The sequence below is a fragment of the Beta vulgaris genome, chromosome 1 (genome assembly GCF_026745355.1).
Source record: "Beta vulgaris subsp. vulgaris cultivar EL10 chromosome 1, EL10.2, whole genome shotgun sequence".
Lineage (NCBI taxonomy): Eukaryota > Viridiplantae > Streptophyta > Magnoliopsida > Caryophyllales > Amaranthaceae > Beta > Beta vulgaris.
The window spans coordinates 52,215,159-52,243,020 of NC_079202.1; the positions used below are offsets into that span (position 1 = coordinate 52,215,159).

The 27,862-nt window shown below is 36.9% G+C and overlaps 2 protein-coding genes across 3 annotated transcripts; one reads left to right on the top strand and one right to left on the bottom strand.

The window, feature by feature from the left end:
• Positions 1–1,713: 1,713 nt before the first annotated feature.
• LOC104905430 (1-aminocyclopropane-1-carboxylate oxidase homolog 4) lies at positions 1,714–6,086 on the bottom strand. The gene is made up of 3 exons (XM_010693977.4): positions 5,499–6,086; positions 2,210–2,531; positions 1,714–2,116 (listed from the first exon to the last, which is right to left on the bottom strand). The coding sequence occupies exons 1-3, from the start codon at positions 6,011–6,013 to the stop codon at positions 1,856–1,858; spliced, it is 1,098 nt and encodes a 365-aa protein (XP_010692279.1). The 5' UTR covers positions 6,014–6,086; the 3' UTR covers positions 1,714–1,855.
• A 9,076-nt stretch (positions 6,087–15,162) lies between these two features.
• On the top strand, positions 15,163–27,728 carry LOC104905429 (uncharacterized). 2 transcript variants are annotated; one of them, XM_010693974.4, is made up of 13 exons: positions 15,163–15,662; positions 17,657–17,841; positions 18,630–18,739; positions 19,050–19,118; positions 19,262–19,365; positions 19,528–19,614; positions 20,283–20,485; positions 21,549–21,750; positions 21,836–21,886; positions 22,052–22,150; positions 22,266–22,325; positions 25,132–25,256; positions 26,144–27,728. In XM_010693974.4, the coding sequence occupies exons 1-13, from the start codon at positions 15,390–15,392 to the stop codon at positions 27,306–27,308; spliced, it is 2,733 nt and encodes a 910-aa protein (XP_010692276.1). In that variant the 5' UTR covers positions 15,163–15,389; the 3' UTR covers positions 27,309–27,728. The 2 variants fall into 2 exon arrangements, with proteins under 2 accessions (XP_010692276.1, XP_010692277.1); XM_010693975.3 differs by having other exon boundaries at positions 25,135–25,256.
• Positions 27,729–27,862: the final 134 nt, after the last annotated feature.

Here is a 27,862-nt window from a genome sequence, read left to right on the forward strand (position 1 = left end):
AGAGGTGCCCCCGTGACCTGATCCTTGACACAAAAAGAAGTGGGTGAGAATTCGACAAGAGCATGATTATCTAAACAAAATTTAGAAATAGAGATGATGTTTTTATGCATAGAAGGAACACAAAGAACATTGGTAAGGTGGAGGGAGTGGAGATGTGAGCGAGACCAGTGTGAGTGATGGGAAGGCCAGAGCCATCACCAATAACTATTTCGTCGGTGCCATCATATGGATAGTGAAGAGAGAGATTGGCGAGATCCGAAGTGACATGATGGGAAGCGCCGTTATCAAGGAGCCAGGAGGAGTCGGTGGGAGGTGGGGGGTTGAGAGTGGCAGCATGGGCTTGAGGGGTCGAGTCATGAAGTCGAGGAGGGCGTGGAGGGGGTTGGATGGTGGGGGGATTTGAAAGTAGGGCAGTAGGTAAGAGTGTGCCCCTGTATGTTACACCATTGACACCGCCCCTTGAAGGGGATGCGTGGATTTTGGTTCAGGGGAGGAAAGTGAGAGCCTTTGGTGGGAGATGGGGATGGGGAGGAGCGGTAAGGGGGAGGCCGAGAGTAGGTGGGGTGGGCTACAGCAGGAAAGGCCGAGAGGGAGGCAGGAGGTGGGTTATCATTGTCGAAGCGGAGCAGTTTCTCATGGAGTTCATCAAACGAGATGGGGTTGTCCCTGGCATGGAGACCATCAATGAGAGGTTTGTAGGTGGAGTCAAGACCAGCGAGAACATGGTCAATGATGTCCTCTGGGTCGAGAGCAGCTTCGAGAAGAGAAAGTTCATCAATGATGCGACGGTGTTTGTGAAGATACTCGTCGACGGTTGACGTGCCTTTGGTGAGATTTTTGATTTGAGCCTTTAGTTGTTTAATGTGGCCTCGAGATGGTTTAGCGTAGGTGCGGGAGAAAATATCCCAGGCTTCTTTCGAGGTGGTGGCACGCGACACAAGGGGGCCAAGGGTTGGTGAAAGGGTGCCGACGAGTGCGCCAAATAGCAGTTTGTCTTGGCGAACCCATGTAACATGGGCGGGGTTGAGTATAGAGTCGCCTTCGACATTGGTGATTTTGAGAGGTGGGGGAAGCGATGATCCATCGATGAATTGATGAAGATCATAGCCAATAAGGAGGGCTTCAAGTTGAGCTTTCCAGATGACATAGTTGGAGGAGGTGAGTTTTTGAACGGAGTGAGCGTTCATAACAGTCAATGGTTTGGAGGGTTCATTGGAGTTGGCGAGAGCAAAGTTGTCGTGCGCCATGGGAGGGGATGCCGGAGAAAAAAATAGGTTTAGATCGGTGGCTGTGATACCATGTAAGTTTGGGAAAAGTTATATTATATTCATTCACAGCTAACGTATATATAATACAGTAGGAGAGTAATATTAGCTAGGTAGTTACAGAAGATAAGATAGAGATACAAAGAATAATATCTATACAAGAGAAGATATTATCTAGAAGATAAAGTTAGACTAAGTCAATGTAGATCTTTAACAATAAATACTTGTTTAAGTATTTTTAGTTAAATATAGTTATATTATACAACTTTATCATATTTTATTTGTTTTTTTGGTTAATTGGTCTTGTTTTATTCTTGAAATGTTGAGAATTGAGAATTTTCCCATTAGATCATACAACATCTTAGGTGTTTCCTAGAGCATATATGGCTAATCAATTCTTGAAGAAGTTTAGATTTCTGTTTTCTAAAGGGGAATGGAGGGGTGCATATATTTCAATTCTTGGATTAAAATGCCCTGTATTGTGCATCACCATGATTAGATGATACATGGTATAATACATGATCACAGCGTGTAATTACATAATCACAGATCATGCCCACATTATATACCATACATGAAGTAAATACCAATCACTCCTTGTTTTCCAAACTGAAGTACTTGGCCAAGGACTTTCCATCCAGCTCCTTCTTGAAGAACCTGGTAATGAATTCTGTGTATGTGAATTCCCGGTAAAGTGCAGGCTCTTCAGCTGATACTACCTCTGGTAACGGTCCATACAAGTTCTCCCTCATGCTCGGGTTGAAGAACACTGCAACTGAGACCCGTGGTTCATGCAGAGGATTAGCATACACTCGATGCTCTACACTCGTGTACTTGTCATTCGATATGATCTGAACAGAACCCATAATTAGCTAGATTAACTTCAGGAAACTGAAAAAGATAATTTGCAACAGTTATACATTGACATTGGTTTAGTTAAATACCTGAAGCAAGTCACCAACATTGATGACAAGTGCCCCATGGACTGGTTTGACATCAACCCATTTTCCGTCATGTTTAACTTGTAATCCACCAACTTGATCCTGCAGTAGTACTGTAAGAATGCCGGGATCTGTATGGTGTGCGATCCCAACTGTTTTGTTAGGTTCGGGACAATATGGATAGTAATGGCCAACCATGACTCTTCCTCCTAAACATGACATCTCTTCCAACTTATTTGCGTTCACTCCCAATCCTTGAGAGAGTAGTCCCATGAGCTTTTCACCTAGTTGTTTTACTTCCTTATCCCATTCAAGTATCTCACTTCTGTAAAAACATAATCAGTGCTGATCTTCAGGGAAACAGTTGTATGTTAAAGTTAAACTTGCAAAGTTATGGAGAAGCAACTGTACTTCCACAATGCAGCTTAAGTAATACACTGATAGTAAAAGTGTTGAATCACAAGGTTCACATATGGGACAATCCCTCAGAACATTTAGATAGGATGGAGCCATAGAAGTAGAAGTGACAAAAACAACTAACAGACTTCAAAACATAACATGAACAGAGTGATTTTGGGTCAAGTTGTTTAGCTCGTTTGAGTAAGTGGGTTGGGTTAAGGTTGATCTTTATCTTATTCTAATTTAAGATGTGTTCTTTGATCGTTGTATTTGGCTTATTTTAATTAGACCTGATTTTCATACGAAAAAAGTGAATTAATCAAGTTATCAAGCTAATTTGATTGGCTTGTATTGTGTCTGTTCGATAAGATGATTTAACAAACGAGTCGGGTTAGTTAGAGTTGAAGGCTATATTAGGTTGAAGGAGGGCTTAATTAGCTCGTCCTATTCTCCTCAAAAACATATCAAAGAGGTCCTAAACTCCTAACACTCACTCATATAATAAGTGTATTGAGATCGAGACGAAGCCAACTTGTAAACTCGTGAATGCAATATGTAATTGACATGAGATAACACACCCTTTTATTAGCTCTAGATAATTAAAAACTACATACAAACGTGTGTGAATTGTCTAAGAATAATATTCATTTGATGAGGTATATATCATCGAGTTTGCCACGATACATGTTCTTATTGCTAATCTAATAGCCTAACAGGACCACCTTATCTTAACATGAGTGACGAATCAATTAGAAAATGTCATATGAGACAATGGATTTTAGGTATCCTTCGGTCTTTATCAACCAAGCTAGATTTTCTACAAGATGGTTGAATATCACTGTATTCATATATGATGCAATCGTTGATAAATCTAGCTAGTACAAACTTCTATAACTACGAATACGAGTTCAAAGTTGAAATTTGATAAACCAACTACAAGCCAAAATTCATTAGTTAGGTGAGCTAGTCTAATCCTTCTTAGCAACTTACCGAATAATTATGGAATAACAAGGGTGAATAGATGCATTTCACGGAGTTTTTAGAATTTCACTGACTAAAAATGGCACCTTTATATCTCTCACATCTAAATTATTGTGCCTCATATCCTTGTTGCAAGCAATATCAAACCGAAATAGTACATGGACAAATATTAACGTCAAAAGTTAAAAGAGAACTAAATAAAAACAAAGGGGTGTATATATATACTACATCCGTTTCTTAATAAGTGCAACATTTCTCTTATTTGGAATAGTCACAATAAGTGCAACTAAGCTCAAAATGGTAAAAAAAGTTTAATATTATTACAAATATGCCACCAAAAGCAAGAGGGGACCATAACTTTTTTGTTTCATCACTTGAATTACTCTATTTTATTGTGGTCCCAACTTTCTCTCTCTACATTATTTGGTATTCCCCCACTTTCTCTATGTTGCACTTATTAAGAAATGGAAGAAGTATTAATTAAAAATCCAATCATTATCTAGTATTAGCCAGTACATTTGTAAATTGCAACTAATTAGTCAAATCAAACATATAGAACAACATATCAAACTAGTTATTGGTTAACATACAAGTCAAATTCAAGTATGCAACACGACACTCCCATGTCATGTAGCATATAATAATTTTAAGGTAACAATAAGTCAATAACCATACACCATAGTCCAGACATTGAATTTAAATTAAAACCAAATAATCATAATTCTTCCATTTTTCTATTTGATATTCCAAATTTGACTTACATACTTTATCAATGCAGGTTTTTGACTTTAATACTTTTTCCAGTTTGTTTTGCTTATTTGAGAATGGAAGAAGTATATACTTTCGTTTTTTTTACATGTTACACTTTTCTTAGATGGAATGGTGCAAAATACATGTTATATTTTTTTTATTTTCCAAATTGGTAGACCCATTAAATTACCAATTTACCCTTATAACAATAACAAAAATTAAACCTACTTAATTCAACCTAAATTAACAATTAACCATCATCCCTCATCCACCCACCCTAACAGCCCAACGCAATACCCACCACCGCAGCAACCCCCTTCCCCACAACTACAGCAGCCCCCTTCCCCACAACCGCACCCCACCTAACTCGCTGAAACACCACCCTATGCGCCGGAAACCCCACTCCACCCGCCGGAAACCCCATCCAGCCGCCGAAAACCCCACCACACGCGCCGAAAACCCCACCCATCCCTTGAAAACCCCACCCCACTCGCCGAAAACCCAATCACACGACTACACGGGAAGGAGAAAGGGAGGGGGTTTGCGCGTTCAGCGGGGAAGGGGAGAGGGAGGGTGTCGGTGGTCGATTTGGTGGTATCGATGGTCGATTGGTGGTATTAATGGGTTGTGGTGGTCGTAGCGATGGCTCATTGGTGTTCCACAGTGGTGGTGGTGGCTCACTGGTGTTCCCCACTCCTTTTAATCTCCACCCTTCTTTTTACTTAATCCCCAATTAAAGTTTTGCTAGGTAATCGAATTTTCAAAAATGTAACATATAAAAAAAAGGAGGAAGTATTCAATTTCACAATGTATGCACTATTTGCTTTTTCACGAACTCCAATGTTTTTTTTGACAATAATATCTTTGATTGTGTATAAGTAAATATTAAAAAAAAAAATTGATATTCGAAATCTTTACGTTGAGACTAATTTAACAACACTACTTGATTATATTTTTTCTTACCTAATAGTGTCCAAACAAAAGATAATACATGTATTGTGAGACAGATGAAATATTATTAAATTATTTATTGAAACGAATAAAATAAGACCCAATATTATTATATCATTTCTGGAAAAATTTAAAAGATTCAATATAATTGTAAACTATGCTAGAATTTCAAGTAGATCATCAATAAGGAACTAAGAAAGTAAATAATCACCTGCAAATAGGAGGAATAGCATCAATATCAGCCATAATAGGTCCAAGCCTCAACTGCAAAGTATCCCTCCAACTAGCAGCTTTAGATACAAACAAATCAACATTCGAAAAGTAATTAACACCATTAACCGGATCTCGCCGGTAATGACTCATCCTCTCCTCATCCGGTAGTTCATGAAACGCCCTCACTCCGGTAACCAGCCGGTCGAGGAGAGAGACTGGTACTCCATGGTTAATCACCTGAAAAAACCCGAACTTTCCTGCAGCTTTTCTGATCTGATCCACCACATCAGGTGTCGGGTCAGAAAGGTCGATCACGGGTATAGGATCCACATCAACCGAGTTGGGTGAGTTAACCAGGTTTTGTTGAGGGTGATGGAAGATAGAAGGTATACGAGTTATTCCTGAGTCAACTAGGCCTTTAACTCCGAGTTTTGTGTCTTCGAATTTCATTACATCTTCTCGTCGATCGTATGCTAAAATTGGTTGGCTAACTGCATTGCTTATTGATGTCATTTTTTTTTTCTTGTTGTAAAGTTTTTGTTTGTGGATTTGGTAAAGTTGTGGAGGATGTTTTTCACTTTTTTAATAATGATGCTTTCTTATTTTATAGTGATAAGGAACTTCATAATTTTTTACTTCATCCGTTCTATAATATCATGTCTATTTCAATTTAGGTGGGTCAAATTTTAAAATTTTTTACCAAATATTTTAATTTAACATATATAAGAAGATATGCTAATGAAACATTTTATTAGATTCGCCTCAATATTTAGTTTCAAAATATCAACTTTTTTTTTATTAACAAAGAATTGAAGATATTAATAGTCAAATGTTCTTCTTGGCTACTGTGAAATAAAAAAGAAGGAAGAAACAAACACTATTATACACGGATGGATTGTTATTCATATGTCAATTTTACCAAGTATGTCTTGACCTAATGATTAAGATTGAGATAATGTAAACGATATATCACAAGTTCAAATTTCCCTTTCCTTCTTTATACTTTATATTACTTTCGTGATTCATATGGATAAAAAAATCGTCAATTTTGACACGGCTCTTTGACATAAATGTGCAAGAGACTTCACATACGCAATAACGCAACTACTCAAGTATGCAACATTTTTGTCAGTGTACAAATCCCGCAAGTTTTTGTTTTTCACATAAATCATGAATGGGCTCGATTCTCTAATGCTCAATGTTATGTGGTGGCCTGATGGGCCGTGGGTCAAAGGCTCAAAGCGTTTTAAGTTGATTTATTAATAAACTTACGAAGTGAGGGTGAATAGGAACGAAAGGTGGGCCTAAGAAACCACATAGTCGATTGGTATAAGGTCATTGTACCAGTAAAATACAAAATCTCATATAGCCCTGTTAATTTGTTGTCTTACAAAGATCACTTACGATAAAAGTAACTCACTTTTTTTTTTTTTTTTTTTTTTTTGAATAGTAAAAATTAATTCATTAATAAAAAGTCATACGACATCTACATAAGCAATCGAATCAAACAAATACATAAGTTGAATCAAACAAAAATTTCCTTCATAAAAACTACGATCGCCAAACAAATCTTGCAATGTGGAACATCTCTCGCTTATATCGCTGGAAAATACAGCCTTGTTGGAGAGACAATCTAACGATCCCTTGTAGTCGTGAGGATGATTTCCGTCGGATTCATCTGACCGTATTCGAAAAATTGATAACCTTTGTGATCCCGCAAAATTTTTCACCAACAAAATAATTTCACGACAATCCATTAGATCTAGTATCCCGGATTGTAACCTGTAGAAATTCCCCCTCTAAAAGAGGAGAAAAACCCTGTCTTTCGAAGGAGGTCGAAAAACCTTGTCTTTCGAAGGAGATCGAAAAACCTTTTCTTACGAAGGAGATCGAAAACCCTGTCTTTCGAGGGAGAAATCGTTATTGGAAACCTAAAAACAAATAAAAAAGCAAAGGTGGGGGCTTTCCAACGGTAAAAACCGATGGAAGCCCCATAAAAGTAACTCACTTAATGTACAAGATAAGTACTCCATTATTTAAAAGCGAACTTTTGAACTTATAAGGTGATCCCTTAAATTTATAAAGTGAACCTTTTTATGTTCAAATTGAGACGGTCTTACTGATAGAGTTTAAATCTATTGCTGGGGCCTCAACCATCCGCTTAAGCTTTTGGTTGAGTTGGTCCCTTGACATAGTATCAAGAGCCAACGTGATAAAAAGATCATGGGTTCGAATCTCATCCACCCCTCCTTTCTCGGTGGAATATTTATGCGTGAGGGGGCGTGATAGAGTATAAATCTATTTCTGGAGCCTCAACCATCAGCTTAAGCTTTTGGTTGAGTTGGTCCTTTGACACTTACCATCTTAGTGTACGATAGTTTTAACACAATATTCTTTTTTTTACACAACAAAAAAACATTATATTAATAACGGTTTGAAAGTCCAAGATACATTATACAACCCAAAAAAACAACTTAAACAAGAGTATTATACACACACACAATGGGTAAGCATGAGTAGAAAGAGAAACAGAAACAGAAACAAGAGACTTAGAGCCCAACAGATGGCCCAGCCGAGGAAGAAGAGGAAGCAGTAACCTCTTTAAGATCCTTGTCATAAGCAACAAAAGGCTTCCATGGAAACAACAAAGTGATATTTATTAGGCTGCGTCATTTTATAAGGTGCAGGAATTTTCCAAAGTTTTTTCAACACAAGACTTATTTCTATTAAAAATATTCAACTTTTCATAAGCTTTACTAAGGCTATGTTCATTTCACCTTATTTTTGCTTATTTCAGATCTAATCAGATCAGATCAGAAAAAATAAGTTCAGATCAGATCATGCTATATTTTAAAATCATTATTACTATTAAATATCTTTCGTTACATATTAGTGAAAATTATAATAATTGAATATTAAAAAAGTACTCATTGAGACCAATCAAACAAGACCCCACATGACTATATTTTTTCTTATATATTGAGAAAAATCTAAAAGATAGATCTTGTAAATCAGATCAGATCAGTTCAGAAGAGTTTGCTTGATCGTAAAGTCATGTAGTATGCTCTCCTTGGTCCAACATAGACTTGTTTATGGCGGTCAAAATAGTTCATGTATTAAAGGATGTATGTTTTGCAAAAATATATTAACAATATCACTTACTTTGAAGATAATGGAGAATATCACTTACGTTTGGATATACCAAAAATTCCCGTATAGGAAAAAGGTACCAAAATGCAGCCTATACAGTTGCAAACAAGGTGCAATCACACACAATTCTCAAAATTTCTAACCTGTTTAACTGGTGAAAAGAGAAGAGTTTTGGAAAATTACATATTCAAGTCATTTTTGTCTATCCCTCAACTCAACGTCTGCATTTCATTCTTGCATGTCTTCATTGAAAGATATAATGTGGAGTCAAATACATTCACAATAGGCATGCGAGCCATGAGGTTTTGTTGTAAAGAAGTTAAAGTCGGTTTAAGCATACAAAAGATCAGAAAGGAATCAGTAGAAATCCGAAGGCCATGGGGACGTTAGGAGCTGCTTGTGAAAGCGCTAAGAGGGGGTGCAATCACACACAACTCTCAAAATTTCTAACCAGTTTAACTAGTGAAAAGAGAAGATTCTATATTCAAGTCATTTTTTTGTACATATGGAAAAGATAAAGCGATGCAAGTTAATGTTTCCATGTAATTTGAGTATTTTAAAAAGAACATAGTGACCATTTCTTTGTACATATAACCCCCTTTAAATGGGACTGTTGCTTTTTAGCTTCTTACGTTGTTGTTTTCATATTAATATTGGAAAGTTACTTTCTCATAGTTTATCCTGTTAGAAATAACAATTAAAAAATTGAACTCGATTTTCCTCTTTATTTCGATTATCTTGTCTTTCAATGTTTCAGGATAAGATATTTTGCAAGTCCATACTCCATGAGTTTGCTGCAAAGATGAATATGGAAAATCCTAAGTATGATACTGCTAAAGTGGAAGGACTTATCCCTGTCTTCACTTCCTGTTTAGTATTCAATGGGATGAAATATTCTGGTGGACCTAGCGTAAGGAAAAACGAAGCTGAGGAATTAGCTGCATATGTCGTCCCTAGGAGTGTAAACGAGCAGAGCTGAGCTTAAAATTTCTCTCAAAGACCAGGAATTTCATCTATCAATGGGTATGTGTTGCTTTTGTCAATTCAAGCATATCCATTCAGGGAATCTTAATCTTGACTAAAAAGAGAGCTTTACCCTATAACTTCTCAAATTATTCAAAGATATTTGAAAGCCCAGAACCTAGCCCTGAACCAATCCGAACCCTAGCAGTGAACCAACCCTAGCGCTGAATCGTCCCCGAATCGGTTCAGGTTAAAAAAAATAGCCCTGAAACAACCCTAAACCAGCCTAGGTGGTCTCAAAGCTAGTTCAGGGCCAAGTTTCCGTGAATCGGCCGGTATACAACCCAACCCTGAACCGGCACAACTCTTCCTCCTCAATTCGTCTTCCTAAAAAAATTGTCTTCCTCTTCGTGACGCCAAAACTTACTTCGATCATCATCACCATGTCTTCTGCACTGGAAAACGCTCTCAATTTTTCATAATTGGTTCACTCGTTTCCATTACCTCTCTTCTTCGTCATTTTTCTCTGTTCGCGTTGATTTTGATTTCTGTATCTCAAGCTCTGCTATCACCTCTCTCCTTAGTTTCACCAATTGTTATTATTTTAATTAAGGTCATTCTCTATCTCCCTTTTTTATTATTATATTGATCTATTTTAGGGTTTTGCTAGAATGTCAAATCTAATCAGGTATTCCTTAGATTCTTAGATTTCTGATCTCATACTGCTCTCTCTTTGATTAGCGCATTCAATTCTGATCTCTTGTGTTTTTTGTGGTTCTATTAGATGGAAAAATTGAAGAAATGAATGTTCGATTATAACTTTTTTTTTATTGTAATTGAAGGATTTATATTGTTTGATGATATTGTGAAAGAGAAGATCTTGGTAGTATTAGCATCTTAAAGTGTAGGTTTTTATTAGTGATCTTGTGAGATAATCGGGAAAAAGGAAATTTGGTATCACAAGTTTTAAAATTGGTTTATATATAGTGTCCGGTTGGTTGGACGGAAAATTTTAATCGTTGGTGTGAAAAAACAACCCGAACAATGGCGAATTCTACGCTTGATTTAAGTACCACCATCACTCACTAACTTGCCTTGCTGATCACTATGACATTCCTTCTTGGCCATGAGTTGCCTCAACTATTGTTTTGTTATGCTTTCTTGTTATGTTTTACTAATATTGTGAGTTGCTATGCTGTTACTAGCCTTTCTACTCCGATTGATTCCAACATTAGAGTTGACAATTACTTGGCAATAAGCTGGTTAGGACTTAAGAGGTGATTTTGTAGTCATTATTCTGTGTGGTTGTTTAATTTTCGCTGATTTAAGTCAATACCTCATGTGTTTGGACTACTAGAATTAGATTCCCCCCCTCCCCCCCGAGATATGTGCTTGAGGCTGCGGTACTTGGAAATAATACACATAGAAGTTGGCTTGTAAACTTGACTTGTGTATTGTGTAATACATACAGTGAATAGCTTCTTGTGGGCTGTCAGATTTGCTTTCTCTTTGATTGAGTTCGTTTCAACTCACTGGCATACAAAATGTGAAGCTTCTTTGCCAACCGGTCCACTATTCATTGACACATTGCCAAGAAATTTGTTGTCCACCTTTTTTTTCTTTTTGAAAAAAAGTATTTTGTCATTTAAATGTTGTTGTGCCTCCTTTGTCATATTGTTTTACCATAGTATACATGAACATGGTATGATCGTATATTGCACCCTGAACTTTAAAATGGAAGCGCACTGCTCATGGATCATTTTGACCTCTAGGTCTGGATAGGTTTATAGAAGCATTAACCCATAAGTAGCCTGTTCTTACACTCAGCGTAGACCATCGGATCAGACTCAAATTTTATAATCCAATTTTTTTGGACTAGACTCGAACTCAAATTTTATAATTCAATCTAGTCCAAATTTTTATAACCTATTGGGTCCCTTTGTGGGTGTGGGGTCCCTCTTTCGGCGTGGGGTTTTCCTTGAGCGTGGGATTCCTGATTGGGTGTGGGGTCTTTCCGTGAGCGTGGGGTCCCTCCGTGAGCGTGGGGTTCATTCTTAGGCGTGTGGTTCTATCCTTAGGCGTGTGGTTCTATCCTTAGGCGTAGGGTGTCAGCTTGGGCGTGGGGTTCATTCCTTAAGCGTGGGGTCTTGTCTTTGGCGTGGGGTTGATTCCTTGGGCATGGGGTCCACCTTTGGGCGTGGGGTTTCAGCTTGGGCATGGGATCTTTTCTTGGGCGTGGGGTTGATGCCTTAAGCGTGGGGTTTCATCAGGAGTGGGTTCCCTCCTTCGGCGTGGGGTCCCTCTGTGAGTGTGGGGTCCTTCTTTGGGCGTGGGGTTTCCACTTGGGCATGGGGTTCCGTCCTTGGTCGTGGGGTCCTTTATGTGAGCGTGAGGTCATTTCTTTGGCGTGGGGTCTTTGCTTGTGCGTGAGGTCCTTTCTTTGGCGTGGGTTCTTTGCTTGGGCGTGGGGTTCCCTCCTTCGGCGTGGGGTCTTACCTGGGCGTGGGGTGCATTCTTAGGCGTGGGGTCCTTCTTTGGACGTGGGATCCCTTCTTTGGCGTGGGGTCTTTCCTTGGGCGTGGGGTTGATTCCTTAGGGGTGGGTTTCCTTCTTGGGCATGGGGTCCACCTTTGGGAGTGGGATCTTTCCTTGGGCGTGGGTTTTCAGTTCAGGCGTGGGGTTCCCTCCTTCGGCGTGGGGTCCCTCTGTGAGCGTGGGGTCCTTCTTCGGGCGTGGGGTTTTCGCTTGGGCGTGGGGTTCCATCCTTGGTCGTGGGGTCCTTTTTTTGAGCGTGTGGTCCTTTCTTTGGCGTGGTGTTAACGTTTTTAGTCCCAAAACGCAGCCCTTTTAGCTTCTTTTGTGTGTAAAACCGCAGCTCTTCTAACGTTTTTAGTCCCTAAGAAGGGTTGCGTTTGTGTGTAAAACCGCATCCCTTCGTTTTGAAGGGTTGCTATGGAAAGGGCTGTTGTCAAAAAACGCAGCCCTAAGGGCCTTTTTAATCACAACCCTCCCTTATTTTTCACGGCATATTCTCATCACATTATCTTTTCATAACTTTTCTGAATTTTTTTTTCAAAACTATTAGAATTTTTATTATTTTTTCAAAATATTTTTTAAAAATTATTCTTGAGCTTTCTATTTTTTTCTAAACTTTTCTAATTAACTCTTGAATTTATTCTTTCTAAAAATAACCAACAAAAGTGAAGAAAAGCCTTTAAATATGCTCAACTTACAAAGTGCACCATGTAAAACTCACACCTTAAGTGTATTGAATTAATGATAGGCAACAGTGGACTCGTTAGCTAATATAGCATTAGAATAAATAATACTCTATCATTTTTTTTTAATCTTTCAATTTTCGTTTTCACATTTGCTAAAGTAGAAATATTTGAAATAAAAACATTTTTTAGGACACCTAAAAAAAAAAAATAGGAATTATATTATGAGACAAACACATTATTATTCAAATTTTATATCTATGAAAAAATTAGTTCACATAAAAAGTATTATAAAAAAGAAAGACAAATAGTGATTTATTTAAAACAAGAACCATCTCATTCAAGTATTTGTTATGTCACCCCTCAAAAACACAAAAACGTACTCAAGTATTTGTTATGTCAAATAAATGTTGGTTTAAGTTTCGACTTTTTCTTTTAAAAGGTAAGATGAAGTTCTTTGCAAGGAAGGGGGAAAATTGGGGATCCCTCCTTATAAGGGGTTAGACTCGGTCTCAAGATATTTGAGATCGAAGATAAACCCAACACACTAGATTATCACCTACTGCTCGGTTTAAGTTTCAACTACTACACATATTAATAGACGGGGAGTTCCAACTTCCAATGGTAATACATAAACTAAATGCTTATCTTTCTAATGCAAGTAATAAAAATAATTAAAGCAAATGATGATTTCCTGAGTTCTTGTGCAAATGAAAAACAAATACTACTAATACTTCCTTCGTTTTTTTTAATTATTACACTTAGTTTTGGGGGAGAACTAACAAAAAAGAAAAATAAAGAATGAAGTACAATCAAATAATATTTGATTTTGGAAATGTAAAATGGACATTGAAATATTGCGGGAGAGAGGGAAAACACGATAGGTGGGAGAGTTTTGGGTGGATTAGTCAAATAGTTACTGGCGTATATGAAATAAAAGGTTGTAAAAAATTGATACTTACTCTGTTTCGTTTTGAATGCAACAAAAGAATATTTTTTATCTCACAAATAAAAGTTTGTCTTGTAAGAGACCGCCTATTTTTAAATTAAAATTAGGCAATGATAAGCCTAATATTTAATACAAAATTAGCTCAATCATGACTATGTTAATTTCTTTTGATAACTAGTTTACTCCATTTAAGGACTAGTTCTACTTTTATATTAAAATTAGACCGTCTCTTTTAATAATTTTTGCACAAATAAATATCCCTTTGTTGTATTCAAAACAAAATATAAAAGTATAATAGATTAACATATAAAGAAAAAATGTAACAATTAAGTTTTTTGACAGGAGAATCTATATCTATATCTATCTATACAAATATATTACAAAAACGTGCGTGACAATGTATACATGCCACATGGCACCTATGTTACTACATTAGAATAATAGAATTGTCCAATGTGTACATAAGATATGTCAATTAACAAAAATAAAATTAGTTTGCAACAAAATTTGAACCCGTGACCTCTTGCTATTATAGATGACACAATTACCATCTCAACCAACTTTTAATCATATTTTAAGTGTCCACATTATTATATTTGTACCTTTTAAATGTTAAGTTTTCCTAAGGCCTTGATTGTTTCATTTTTTAAAGTGTCCACATTATTATATTAAACCGTATATTTTAATGGGAATGGGAAAAATGTATATCAAGTTCGAAAACGCAATACCAACCTGGAGCAATGCCCGATCCCAAATATATTAAAAGACGTGCTTGACAACGTCTATGTGCCACGTGACACTCTCAATAAGTTAGGTGATCCTCATTTAAAAATTATATATATGGTGAAGCTTGGGCTCGAACCCCTGACCTACAGTAATGATTTTCAAAAATTTACCATCTAATTTAACATCTTTTAGTGTTTCATGTTTCCACAAAATTATAGATATGTGTTGCAATTAGTAATGTGCCAGTTAATGCGTACTTCTGGCCATAAAGCTTATTTTTCTTATTTGATTTCTTTTTTGCAGTCACCCCCTTGCTCCATTTCTCCTTTCGAAATTCATCATGATCACTAGAGTCCTCTAATTCGTAATTAATGGTATAGCGTTACAAATTATTCTTGATACTAATCAAATCTTATTGTTGTTGTTCGAGAATACGAATCAGGAGATGAAGTTCAAAGGAACAAATGACCTATTAATAAGAACTAATATACATTTACTATTACCCCAAGTAATATATGGTATAATCATTTTAAAATTAAATTATTAATAGATAAAAAATATAAGTACCCGAGACATTACCCGAACACACAAAGCAGTGTAACAATTAAATACAACAACTACTTACAAAAAAAACGAAGGAAGTACTAACTAGGTTTATAAAGTGGTAGGAAAATATATTTGGCGGGTAAAATGCCGGTTTTCTCTCTCCTCTATTCTTCCTCAGTACGATTCTCTTCTCTCTCCCTCAACTCTCAAGCACACACTGACACAGTTATAGAAAGTGCACATACTACCAGTGTGCGTGAAAGAGAAGAACCAGTTTCAAGGTTTTCAGTTTTAGGTCTATCATTTTCTCTCTCCTCTCAAATATCTTAGGGTTTTAATGGCGATTGTTGAAGACAAAAATCCGGCGATTCAAGAACCAATGTACCAAACTCCAAGCCCTAAAAAGGTCGAAGAAGCTCTGATTGTATCTCAAGCGAGTTCTTGCCATCCCAAAGACGAACCTTCGCCGTCGCCGAAGAAACCGTCAACACCTAAAGACGCCATTGTTGCAGTCGCTTCTAGAGTCGCCGCTCAACCCCTACCTTGCTCCGATCCCGAGGTTTGGGCTGTCCTCACTGCTATTTCTAACAATTCTCGTAAACGTTCGCAGGTAATCGTTTTGTTGAATTGAATTTCTTTTATATTATGTGTTCTGTTAATTGCTAGGGTTTGATGTTACAATTGCAACAATTTTTACTCCAACGCATACTTTAACGATTAATATCTTAATTACTTAGATTCGATATTTGGAAAATAGACGAATCTAACAATATCTTAATTTATAATTAATATTGATTACATTTGAATATACTTCCTCCGTTTTTTATTGCACATTTTTTACTTTTGTAGTTCACACTTTGACTGTGTATGATGATTGATGATCTATACACAAGGATGACACAATCATATGAGATTTTATTTGATTCGTCTCGATGTGTAGTTTTTTTAATATATCATCTGCATAATTTTTACAAATACATAACGGAAGTTATCAACCGTCAAAATTATGCCTTGGCAAGTGTGAAAATGCCCATATTGCAATTAGAAAAGAACGGAGGAAGTATTTATATCTACGGTCAAAGTTTGACCAGTGAGCATAAAAAGATTTGTTGCGATGGAAAAAGAACAGAGGAAGTATATGTTATAGATGTATTTGTTGTTATTTCTACAAATGCAATATTTGGTTAATGGAATTCGCAAGTGAGACTATTGACTTTAGATTTCAGTGTGGGACACTCCATGCTAAATTTTATACAAAATTTATTTCCATTACTCATTCCAAACTGGCTATAAAAAGAAACCTTCAGTTTTGAGCTGTGTATTTGGAGTGTTGTTTAGAAGTGGAGAATGATGATGTGGCATATGTGAAGAGGAACTAGCTAGTTATGACTTGTGAAGAATGTGAGTGTTGTATATGGCTATAAATTGATGTTGCAGAACTTTTTAAGAGGAACTAGTTTGGAGAACACTAATGGCATTTTGGTTCTGACTTACAATTTAGGAATAATATGAGATGTCATTATGCTTATGTCTGAGAAAACTTTTTGTCTTGAGGTTTATTTGTAGGGATGATGTAAGGAAATGGAAGGAGGAATATTGTTCTTTTCATTGTGTGAATTTGGGTGAGATTTTTGATGAAATTGCTAGTAAGTTTGTTGATTACAGGTTCATTTTGGTTTCTAGGTTTACAATTTTTAAGATATTGAACATGGATGCAAAGTGAGTGTAAGGTGAATCGGTTATTGGAATAGCTCCTTAAGATGAGAAAAGAATTGATCTTGTAATGTATTTTTATGTATAAAAGAGAAGGCAAATGTAGGGTTGAGGTACTCTCGAATAGATCAAAGTTTTTATGAGATTTTCTGAAATTCAGTTATAATTGGAGGAGTTAGAGCAACACTCCTGATGTAAATTGTGATCCGAATTTTGTAAGTTATGAGGGGGGAGGGTAGGATTTTGAATGATGGAAATCATGTTGTTGTTGGACTTAACAGAAATGCTTTCCACCCATGCATTATGCCATCATCCACATGGCTCTCTTTTTAGGATAAGTTATTGATCTTTTAATATATTAGTTATTGATGATGGTTTCCCGCTGGATTAAGGCTTGACACTGTTGTTGCTGTGTATTGATAATGGATTTCTTGGAGCAGTCCCATCAGTAATTGAATGATGATGAGTGGATGAGGAAGACTCCATTTTCACCACGGGGGTATGGTGAGGTGAAATCATGTTAATTTCTTAACGGTGATTGGTGAAAATGTGGATAACCATGGCATTTGTTTGCATAAAGGAGACAAGGGAATGAAGTGTCATATTGTCTTTTTTTAAAATTTTTAATTCATTAAGTTCCGCCAGATTAAGGCTTGACACTGCTGGTGGCTTGTTGCTGTATATAATCATTGGTCTAGCATTGTTGTTGAGATTAAGCATTTCCAAGATGTTGCATTTTATGAATTTGTTTATGCCTTATGGGGTGTTGTTTGTGGTCAAATTCTCTGGTGCAATGTGAATCGTTATGTCCTTGCTGAATAGTTTTGTTGTTGTAAAATCCGCCGCTTTAAGTTGCAATGCTTGGCTGATAATGTAGTGTCTGATTTACAGGGAATCAATATTCTATTGACTGCTGCTGAGCATTGCATTGGACGATTAGTAGATGATGTGCGTTTCCAGATAGACTCAACTGCAGTAAGTCAACGCCATTGTGCAATTTCCAGGAAAAGAGTTTCCAAGGAAGATGTCGAGAATCCATCCGGTTTCTGCAATGGTGCCTTCCTAAAAGATTCAAGGTTTTTCTCTTTTGTAGAGATGTACACATATACTTCCTCCGTTTTTTTTCTATTGCAATAATGGGATTTGTGCACTATTCACTCTCCACTCTTTCACTATCTTTTGTGATTTTTACGTAAGGAAAAATATAGTCATGTAGGGTCTTGTTAGATTCGTCTCAATATATACTTTTAAAATATCAAATTTGTATAATATTTACTAAAAAGTAATTAAAGATATTGATAGGTTTTGGTGGGCTCAGCACAAGCCCACACAAGAGAAGAGTATGGCCACAGGCCCACATACAAGCCCAATGGGGTTCCATCCTAAAACCCCAATAGGTGGAGTAACCCATTAGCTTATATATTAGTCATATATTTTCAATTCTTCCAATGTGGGACACATGTGGATTACACTCTCAACAGATATTAATAGTTAAAGTTGTGCATTAGCAAATGTGAAAACTCAATTGTTGCAATATATATAAAAAAAGGAAGAAGTATATGAGAACAGTGGATTATAATCCATTTTAGTGAAAATACAATCCTCTTTGACATATTACATCATAATTTTCCTGTAAATATAATCTTTTCGGAAATTTGGCTCCTCAAGGGAAAAAAGTGTTATAATTTGTCCAAAATGGATTATATATTGGATAAAAAGGATTTTACCAAAGTATATATATATGTATATATGTTTGTGTGTATGTGTGCGTGCAAGAGTGCTGGCATGCGCATGTGTGTGTTTAACTGTGTATAAGTGGTTGAAGGGTTTATTTTTTCTGACTTGAAGTCTTGAACCTTGTTAGCACTAATGGGACTTATCTGAATTGGGAAAGACTGAAGCGTGGCAGCTCAAAGTTTGAAGCTAAGCTTCGTCATGGTGATATCATATCATTAGCAGCACCTCCTCAACATGGTAATGTAATATTGCTGAATCTTGATGATATAGCTTGGAACTTTGACATGATAATGCGTGCATTGATTAGCAGTCTTATAAGAACTTCCTTTCTGGTCTTTGAGTTTTTTGTGAAAATGTACATAGTTATCTATAGCTTTCTTATATAGGACTCGTATCTATATGTAGGCAGCTGTAGATATACATATCCTAATTTGCCACCCCTACGCCTCATCTTCCTTGTTGTCACGAGAAATCGGATGTTATTATATATTAGTGTATATGTCCTGAATATTTTCATAACATCTCTGATTAGAGGTTTTGACTGTAGAACAAGCGTTTGCATTTGTTTATCGAGAAGTCCAATCATCTGATGGTACTATATTGAAGAGAAAAGCAGGTATTATTCATCATAACTGAATTCTCCCCTATTGGTGATTGGTCTGCCAATATGATTATGATATTAGTACCTACAAAATTATTAAGTTGCTATAGGTTCTAGATTTGAAGTATGCTAATGAGTTGTCAGTATTTTCTGTTTAGATGAATTTGGTCCTGAAAACAAAAGACTGAAAGGAATTGGTATTGGTGCTCCTGAAGGCCCTGTTTCTCTTGATGACTTTCGAAGCCTTCAGCATTCAAATACGGTATTGCCACTTTGTCAGAAGTAGATTAGCTCCACTTGTTTCCTTGATACACTTCACGTACTCCTTGTGGAACCAAGATTGTGTACCATTTACATGTTACCTCTTTTTCTTTGCCCGGAAGACCATCTTTTATGTTTTTGGTTTTGGTTTTGGTTTCTACAGGAATTAAGGAAGCAGTTGGAAAATCATGTACTTACAATTGAAGCATTGCGTAATGAAAGCCGTGAAGCTCTTGAGTATCATCAAAATGTATGCGTCTAAATTTCCTTTTTGTTCCTCCCTCTTTCATGGACTACAATTTGTTTGGCTTTTCAGGCTGCACAAATTGAACATGTAGCAGGTTGTAAGTCCTTGTGTCTGCATTTAAACGCAAGGATGGTGTTTGCAGAAAGATGGACATAGAGTGTAGGGAATATTGGGCTAAAGAAAGAAAATTTCTAGAAGGTGGCCATTTGCCTGGTGGGAAATGTCCTGACGGCTGATGGAGGAAAGAGCATTTTGCAGTGTCTTCTGAAGTAAACGGGGTTAAATTTTTATTTTTTTCCTGTTGGGAGTAGTTGAGGTCTTTGAGACTCACTTCTCTCAGTTGTATGTTCTGTGGATTTTTTTTTTTACCTGCATGCTTCATAACTATGCTCTCATCTAGATTTCTTCATCTGTGCATGAGTCTCACTTTGACAATGCATGACAAGAATTTGGATATGGAGGAAGGGGGAGACTGCTGATTAGTTCTCTCACATCCTGCAATTTTCTCTGTATCTATGCAGCTGTATCTTAACTTCTCCAGTATATGCCTATTTGGTGCTTGTCATACTTGAATCCTCTGTCATTACTTGTAGATAATCTTCATGCTTAGCTTCTCCTTTGCCACATTCTGTAAAAATTTCTTAAAGCATTGTTGCTGTTTTATCTTGCAGGAAATGAAAGAGCTGAGAGAGTCGGTTTCAAAGTCTTACAATGATCAGTTGAATGAGTTGAACGAGTCATTGGAAGTTACAAAAAAGGAAATGACTGAGATCAACAAAAGTTCAGCTGAACAGAAGCATGCTATTGAAGATCTTAACGAAAGGCTCTCGGCAGCTTTGCAGTCACGTACTGATGCAGATGAAATAATGAAAAGGTATAGTGGGATTGTAGGCCTCGAATTCACAAAAGTGACCAAATTTTATCTTGTGTACTGCCACCAACTTTTGATTGGGAAGAATGGATGCTGCAGTTAGCTTACGGTCAATTTTACTTTATTTTGAGTCCATTGTTTGGTTTGGGAGATCCAAATGTGCAGCTTAGAGCATTCTGGTGGCATTTACAGTATATTCTGAAGTCTTTGCAAGCATTGTTGTATTCTGAGTAAATTATGGCTTCAGCAATCGAAATTCATAGAGGTTGCAATATTTTCGAATCGGTTGGCAATAGGGATTGCTGCTTGTGAATGTTGAGTAAATTAAGCTGAAGGTTTCTTTTTGGGTTGTAAGGATTGTCATGTGTCTGAATGTGTCCCCTAGTATTTTTCTGTTATAACGTGCCTTTTGCTGAGATTTGATTAATGTTTTCAAGGACAGGATGAACAATTCAGTGAGTATTGTGTACTGAGCTATCATTTAGCTCAAACAGAAAGCTCGATGGAAGGTGTGTGAAGGGGAATAGAGATAAATTATCGGAAAGTTCAGTCTGAGTTTCTAGGAAGAGTGGAAGATCTGAGGCCTGAAAGTAGCTAAATGCTTGTTAATCTAAGGCTTTTGGCTTTATTTATTGGGTTTCATAATAACAGTAGCTTGAAATGGTTTTGGGGTAGCTTAACTCATTGTAAGATGAATGGTTTGTACTCATAAGGTGGCTCTCGCTCTCCCCTATGAGGAAATGCGAAAAGATCCACTTCCAAATATCCTGCAGACTAACCAGTACCTACCTGATTGGAATGTCCTTGAAAAGATGTTTTATGCGACTTAATGCAACAATTAGAACATATAACTTAATGCATATTCTAAAGAAAACTATGTAGTGGACCTTACTGACTTAGGTTGATTTGCGTCTGGAATGCTGTACTTGTGCCTGAAGCTTTTTAAATGAGCAGAAGTAGTAGAAAATTGATATTGATAGAAGAATATGTAGCCTAAAGGAGTGCCGAGTAACTGTTTATATATCCCAAGGAAGAAAATAACCCTTTTGCGGTTTACTTGTCACAGCCAGAAGGCATCAATAGCCGAACTCAAAACACGGTTAGATGAAGAACGTGATCAGAGAAGAGAAGAACGAGAAAAGGCTGCTGCAGATCTAAAAGCTTCGATCCAAAGGGTCCAGTCTGAGGCTGAAGAAGAATTAAAACGAGTTTCAGATGCTGCTTCAAGTCGAGAAAAAGAACACCAAGAAGTTATTAGTAAACTTCAGGTTGTCAACAGCTACTGCTTTCTATCTTTTTTTTTATCTGTAGTTTCAAAAGTAGGTGATGAACTTATTTTGTTATTATTTTCAGGAATCAGAAAGAGAGAATTCATTGTTGGTGGAGAATCTTAGATCAAAATTGGTATGAGCTTCTTTCAAGTCCATGCATTTTTAAGGAAAAGAAAGAGGCCATAAGAACTTCTTCCTTTTTTTTGGGGAGGGAGGGGGGGGGTGTGTGTGTGAAGAGGAAGGATTACAAAACTTTAAGCATCACCATATGCTTTTATTGATGCTTGGCTCATGACAGGAGGAAGCTAGACAGAAATCGGTCTTCTCTGACAACAAAGTCCGCCAGCTTGAGGCTCAAATATCAGACGAACAGCAGTCCTCTGCTTTAACAAAAAAAGTTCGTCTTTTTTGAGTTTATTTACAAATATATCAGTCACTGTAATGCTAATTAAATTGAGGATAATACAAGTTCTCCTTTAGCTGATTTGTTTTATATTTCCCTTCTTATTTAGCAAGTGGAAGAACTTGAGATTGAAACAAGAAGGATGAGAAGAGAGCTTGACAAAGAAAAGGTACAAGGGGAAACTTCTATTATTTCTTTTTAGTTTTTCTTTCTTTTTCCCTGGTGTTGAGTGGAAAGGGCGAGGGCCAAGATGCTAACTTTTCACTACTTATATGTCTAAAGCTATCCATCATGGTAGTATGTGCTGCTCCTTTAGGAAGTAGTTTGGATGTAGCTCATTTCAATTTTGACGGCTGCATGAGTGGTAGCTATACCTCACTTTAAGTGAAGCTACAGTGCATCAATCCCTCAATTGATCTGCATTCAATTTGGGAAATGCTGCAGGGAGTGTTCATGAAAAATCGAAACCGAAAAACCGTACCGAAATACCGAAAAACCGGTCTAAATCGGTGGTTATCGCATCGACAATTTTTTTTTAACGGTATGGTTACCGAACCGATAAAATTAACGGTTAAACGGTACGGTTACGGTTATGATTTTTGAGTTAACGGTTAACCGAAATGCAGAAATATTTTTTTTTTCTCTATTTAATTGTTGTGGAACATTTTCAAACAATTACATTAATTCTAATATTTGTTGCTAAGTTGCAACAATTAGAGCAAATATGTAATTATTTGGAAACTCTAGTACTAATGTAAACACTATAATTAGGAAATGGAGTGAATTCTTAGTTTTAGTTATGTTTTCCAATGTATTTGTTATCCATTTTATAACACATTTTATATCAGAGTATATATAATATTAAAATATATGCACAAGTAATTGAAAATATTAATGTACATTGAGTAAAACATAATAGTATAACTTAAATAACGGTTAATGGTTAACCGAAAAACCGTACCGAAAAAAGGGTTAACTGCTTAGCCGGTAACCGTTTTAAACGGTTACGGTTCGCAAAAAGAGCGAACTGAATCTACCGGTTACCGAAACAAAATGTTATTTCGGGATGCTTAACCACCCCTGAGCACTTTATTTATTGATGCTGTCATGCAACCTTTTTGGTATATTGGGAGATAAATGATGTATTTGCAGTATTTCGTCTGCCTCATGTTGAGGTGTGGCAAATTTTATGGTATCTCTATGCCAGATATAGCATCTTTTTTTGTTTTCTTATTACTCCCTCCGTCCCATATATAGTGCTTGCGTTCCTTTTTGGGTGTCCCAAAATGTTGTGCCTATTTTTTTTTTTTTATCAATCTATTTGGACTAAATTATCCTTCATTTCTACATGAAACTTTCCAAAATACCCCTACTTTCTTTTAAAATATGTGCCCCTATTTATTGTTTTATACCATTCCAAGGTATATTTATTGCTCTTTCATTTTATTTTAAAGGAAAAAGAAGAAAAAAACTAGTTCCAAGACAAAAATACCTAATAAACATTTACTTAAATTTATATTTTTGTGAAATCCTAAAACTCTTTCTATTTTTCTTAATTCTTGTGAAAAATGAGAAGTGAGCACTATATTATGGGACGGAGGGAGTATATTTTAGCTAAGATGAAGATTTCTTGCAAGTGGAGGGAAATATGGGGATCTCACTTTGCAAGGGGAAAGAATCGAACCCCTGGGGTGAAACCAGCTAGGTCAACCTTTTTCTACTTATATACGGCTGTTCTTGCCCCTGAACTTTGTCAAGGTTCAGGTTTGTTTCTTTCTTTACATGTAGTTATTAAATGAGATGAGAACGTTTCAGGACATTTTTGTGGGGATTGTTGTTTGCAGTTGAAATTTTGTTAGTCTCGTAACAACAAAGGTATTAATGCCACGGGGATAGTTTATAACTACGGGATAACGGGAATGTATAAGTTATAACAGATAGCACGCCCCCTTGAAACCCCAAACAATGGACAAATTCCTTTTCTTACGAATACATACCACTCTTCACTCCAAAATGGCTAATGGTGACCCCACCATTAACCACTTCATTTATGAATTTCATAGTAATAGTACTAGAAATACATATCCTACCAAGACAAATTTTCGAACTTGCTATCCTCTTGCCTAGCAGGCAAAGACTTACCTCCGTGGAAAGGATGGTTCATTTCATTTGGATCGACATGAGAGTACAACTACATTGCATTGCCACAATCTGTGTTGTATATATGAAAATGATAAATCACCTTGCTTCTATCATCGTACAATCCTCTTACCGAAGAGCCCCCCTTCTCCTCGGTTCACAGGGACAAAATGTCGGGCTGGTGCCAACAGTTCATCACGGAAGAAGGGACTCAATATGCCGGGATCATATGCTAGATATTGAAGCTAGGATTCCATTCAGACTCTGTTGAAGAAGGAAAGCGCTGGTTGGATCATTTTGGCGATGATGCTTTCATGTAGAATGTGTGTGGCAGAAGTGGAGTGCCTTGGCAGTTCTATGTCACAAGATTCTTCTTAAATCAAAATGAAATAGTTCATGACTATGTAGCATGGGTACTTCTTGTACCCGATACGTATCCTGTATGGGTACGTGTACCCATTCCTAAAATTTTGGAATCCCGTTTTCCGTCCCCGAACCTGTATCCATCTTTGTGCAACCTAGGTTCTTGAAATAGTTGTTGCGATTTGGTTTGTTGGAAAACAACCTTTATTCTAGTTGCGCTGAGTTGAGGCCAAAGCTACATGCATTTCTAGTTCCTTGACACTGCTTCAGCACGTCTTATTATCTATATTCATATATAACACAATGAAGCATGAATTTTAAATGCTAATGCGATCTATATTCATTTGTAACACAGTAAAGCATGAATTTTAAATGCTAATGCGAGCTTGCCAAAGCCATCAAACTATAGTGAATCATAAATTCATAATAATTTATATTGCTTTAATTATAAGGTGCTGTTTTTGTGGTGGTAGCAGGCAGCTCGGGAAGAAGCATGGGCCAAGGTCTCGGCACTTGAGCTAGAAATAAATGCTGCTATGCGGGATCTCGAATTTGAGAGACGAAGGTTAAAAGGTGCTAGAGAAAGAATCATGCTGAGGTAAGATCTAGATCTTTTAGCCCTTGTTTGTTAAATGAACTTGATTTTTGTCAGTAATAAATCGACTGGAGTTGGATTTTATGAAATTGTGAATTTCTTCGAGTTATCGAGTTTGAATCTAACATCACAATTGATTATGCTTTTATTAACTATTTCTGTCCTTTTCTCTTGTTTCATTGTAGTTCCGTACTTCCATATGATTGGTATGTCGGCATGGAGATAGGACTTTGTGAACCAGAATTATTTTTGGTGTAGAAGAAAAAAATTATCTGCTAGAAGTTTATTGTTTTATTTTTTCCAAAGATGGACACTGTCATTTTGAGTTGTGGTCTATAAGACAATCTTTAACTTTAATTTATTCGTTCAACTATTCAAGCACTTACTAGGTATTTGAAATTATCCATGATCTTTGTCTTATACATCTGTTGCATGATACCTTCAGTGGTTGCTCTAAACTTATAATGTTTCTGGCCGTTGGCGTGCCCGTAGTTTGTTAACTATAAAATGGAAACTTCAGCTAAAGCTTGACTCCTGCGTGCCTGGCAGCACAGGAGTGATACAGAAGAGTATCTTCTTGATGTGGTTATTAGCTGCTTCTATTTCACCTGTCCGAATAGTAGCTAGCAATCTACAAGTTGAAGTTGGCACTATCAGAGCATGGGTTTTATGTACGTGATTATATACTTGTTTTAGATTGTTGTAGCTCATCAATGATCATGAACTCGGTGGTTTATGATATATTTTGCCCAAAATTTGTGGGTTTGTTATTCTTTTGAACTTGTTTTGTGGCATTTTGATGCTTAGCTTTGTTTTAGATTTAAATCTACTTGAAATCTGCCTTGTTTTTTTTTTTAACTTCTAATCCTGAGCATTTGGTGTTCATGCAGGGAAACTCAGTTGCGTGCATTTTACTCCACAACAGAGGAGATTAAAGGGTTATTCACGAAGCAGCAGGAACAGTTAAAGGCAATGCAGAAAGCTCTAGAAGATGAGGAGAATTATGATAATGCTTCTCTTGATGTTTGCCTTAATGCAGCAATGGAAAATGTTGATAGAAATGCTGCAGGAAGGGAAGCTACAGGTTACAGAAGTAATACTGTTGCTAAGGTGGGTCCCAGCACTTCTGCTAAGACGTTTGAACGAGGCGGAGGGGATGAGACTTCCAGTGAAGAAGGCACCACAGAGAAGCATGACTGTAATATTAGAAGCCGTGATGATGAGAACACTCAAGAAGCTGAATTCCCCAATGATGAGGCCATGGTCAAGGGTGGATTTGGTTCTGAAATTGATGGTGCTGAAACAGCTCCGATGTTTGAAGGTGATGCTGATGGAACTGAACGAGTTCTCGGAACTGAAAGCCCTGATATCAATGGTGAAGGAAAGATGGATGTGAACAAAGCTGGTAATTTAGCCGGGGACACTATGCAGCTTGAGGATGATTCAAATGTGCAAGAAACTGAGCATCAAATACCACCATTTAGGAGGTCTGAAGACGGTCTTAATCAATCTCAGTTGAGTTGTAGAGAGGAAGCTGTGGAAGCTACTGGCGATGCAGAACCTGGACGCCTCATCACAACAGAAGATCTTTTGGCATCAGAAGTTGCTGGGAGCTGGGCTTGTGACACGGCACCTTCTGTTTATGGAGACAATGAATCCCCTCGTGATGAGGAGAGAGAAAATCATACGAGTATGGATGATTCTAATACTCAGGTGTCTGAGTCTCCAATTACCCCCTCCGGTGCTGTTGCCACCAAAATGCATTCAGACCATGAAATTCAAGCATTAAGTAATATGATTGGAATCATGGCACCTGATGTAAAGGAGCAGTTCGGGAGTTTTGCCTGTAATAGATCTCAAGAGAAAAAGGCCATGGTCTCTGACTCAGATACAGATGATGAATGCATTGAAGCTAGTAAAAGCATGGGAGATGCAGATGATGGGTCCGATTCAGATGACGAAACACAGGCTAATGACCAAGCTGACAAGAATAAGGAGAACGAGGATGAAATGGATGTTGATGATGATCCTACTGATGAAGACTCCGTGGGTTAACTTAAACAGTCATATTTCCCCCCTTTTTTTCTTTTCGTTCGTCTTAATTTAGTCTATTGTTATGCCAGTTAATGCAAATTGGCAGGGTTCAGGGAAGTAGTTGTGAATATTATGTATAAGCTGTAAATGATTTAGGGGAAGAGGTGTCTTTAGTTCCACTCTTAAATGTTTAAGGTTAAAATGGTTGAATTTGTTTCTCAATTTTTAATTTTTTTTTGAGTCGAGTTAGTTCTTTAATTTATCTGAGCAAAATGTTGGCATCAATACCTTAGATCCGGGTATTGATTGTTGTAATTTAGTTACGATTATTACTCTAGTTGACTCGAGTTGAGCGTGTATTTATAGGGGATTGGTATCAATTTAATCGGAAGTAACAGCTTTGAAGTTGCTCTTTGAAGCTGTAGCATTTGGTTCATTCAATTTTGTGCATTTTGTCAAAATCTTGTGTACTGGAAATCTGGAATATGATGATGATGGTGGTGGAGAAATTGAAGACAACCTCTGCCCTCATTATGCCATTGCTGAAATTAGGGTTATAACTTTATTGGAGGAAA

Excerpts from the sequence above, each read along its gene's own strand:
- LOC104905430 (XM_010693977.4), bottom strand. The coding sequence starts at position 6,013 with ATGACATCAATAAGCAATGCAGTTAGCCAACCAATTTTAGCATACGAT. Across the intron at positions 2,532-5,498 it reads GCTATTCCTCCTATTTGCAG|AAGTGAGATACTTGAATGGG; the intron begins GTGATTATTTAC and ends ATGTTTTTACAG. Across the intron at positions 2,117-2,209 it reads ATGTTGGTGACTTGCTTCAG|ATCATATCGAATGACAAGTA; the intron begins GTATTTAACTAA and ends GGTTCTGTTCAG.
- LOC104905429 (XM_010693974.4), top strand. The coding sequence starts at position 15,390 with ATGGCGATTGTTGAAGACAAAAATCCGGCGATTCAAGAACCAATGTAC. Across the intron at positions 19,366-19,527 it reads GCCTTCAGCATTCAAATACG|GAATTAAGGAAGCAGTTGGA; the intron begins GTATTGCCACTT and ends TGGTTTCTACAG. Across the intron at positions 20,486-21,548 it reads GCAGATGAAATAATGAAAAG|CCAGAAGGCATCAATAGCCG; the intron begins GTATAGTGGGAT and ends TACTTGTCACAG.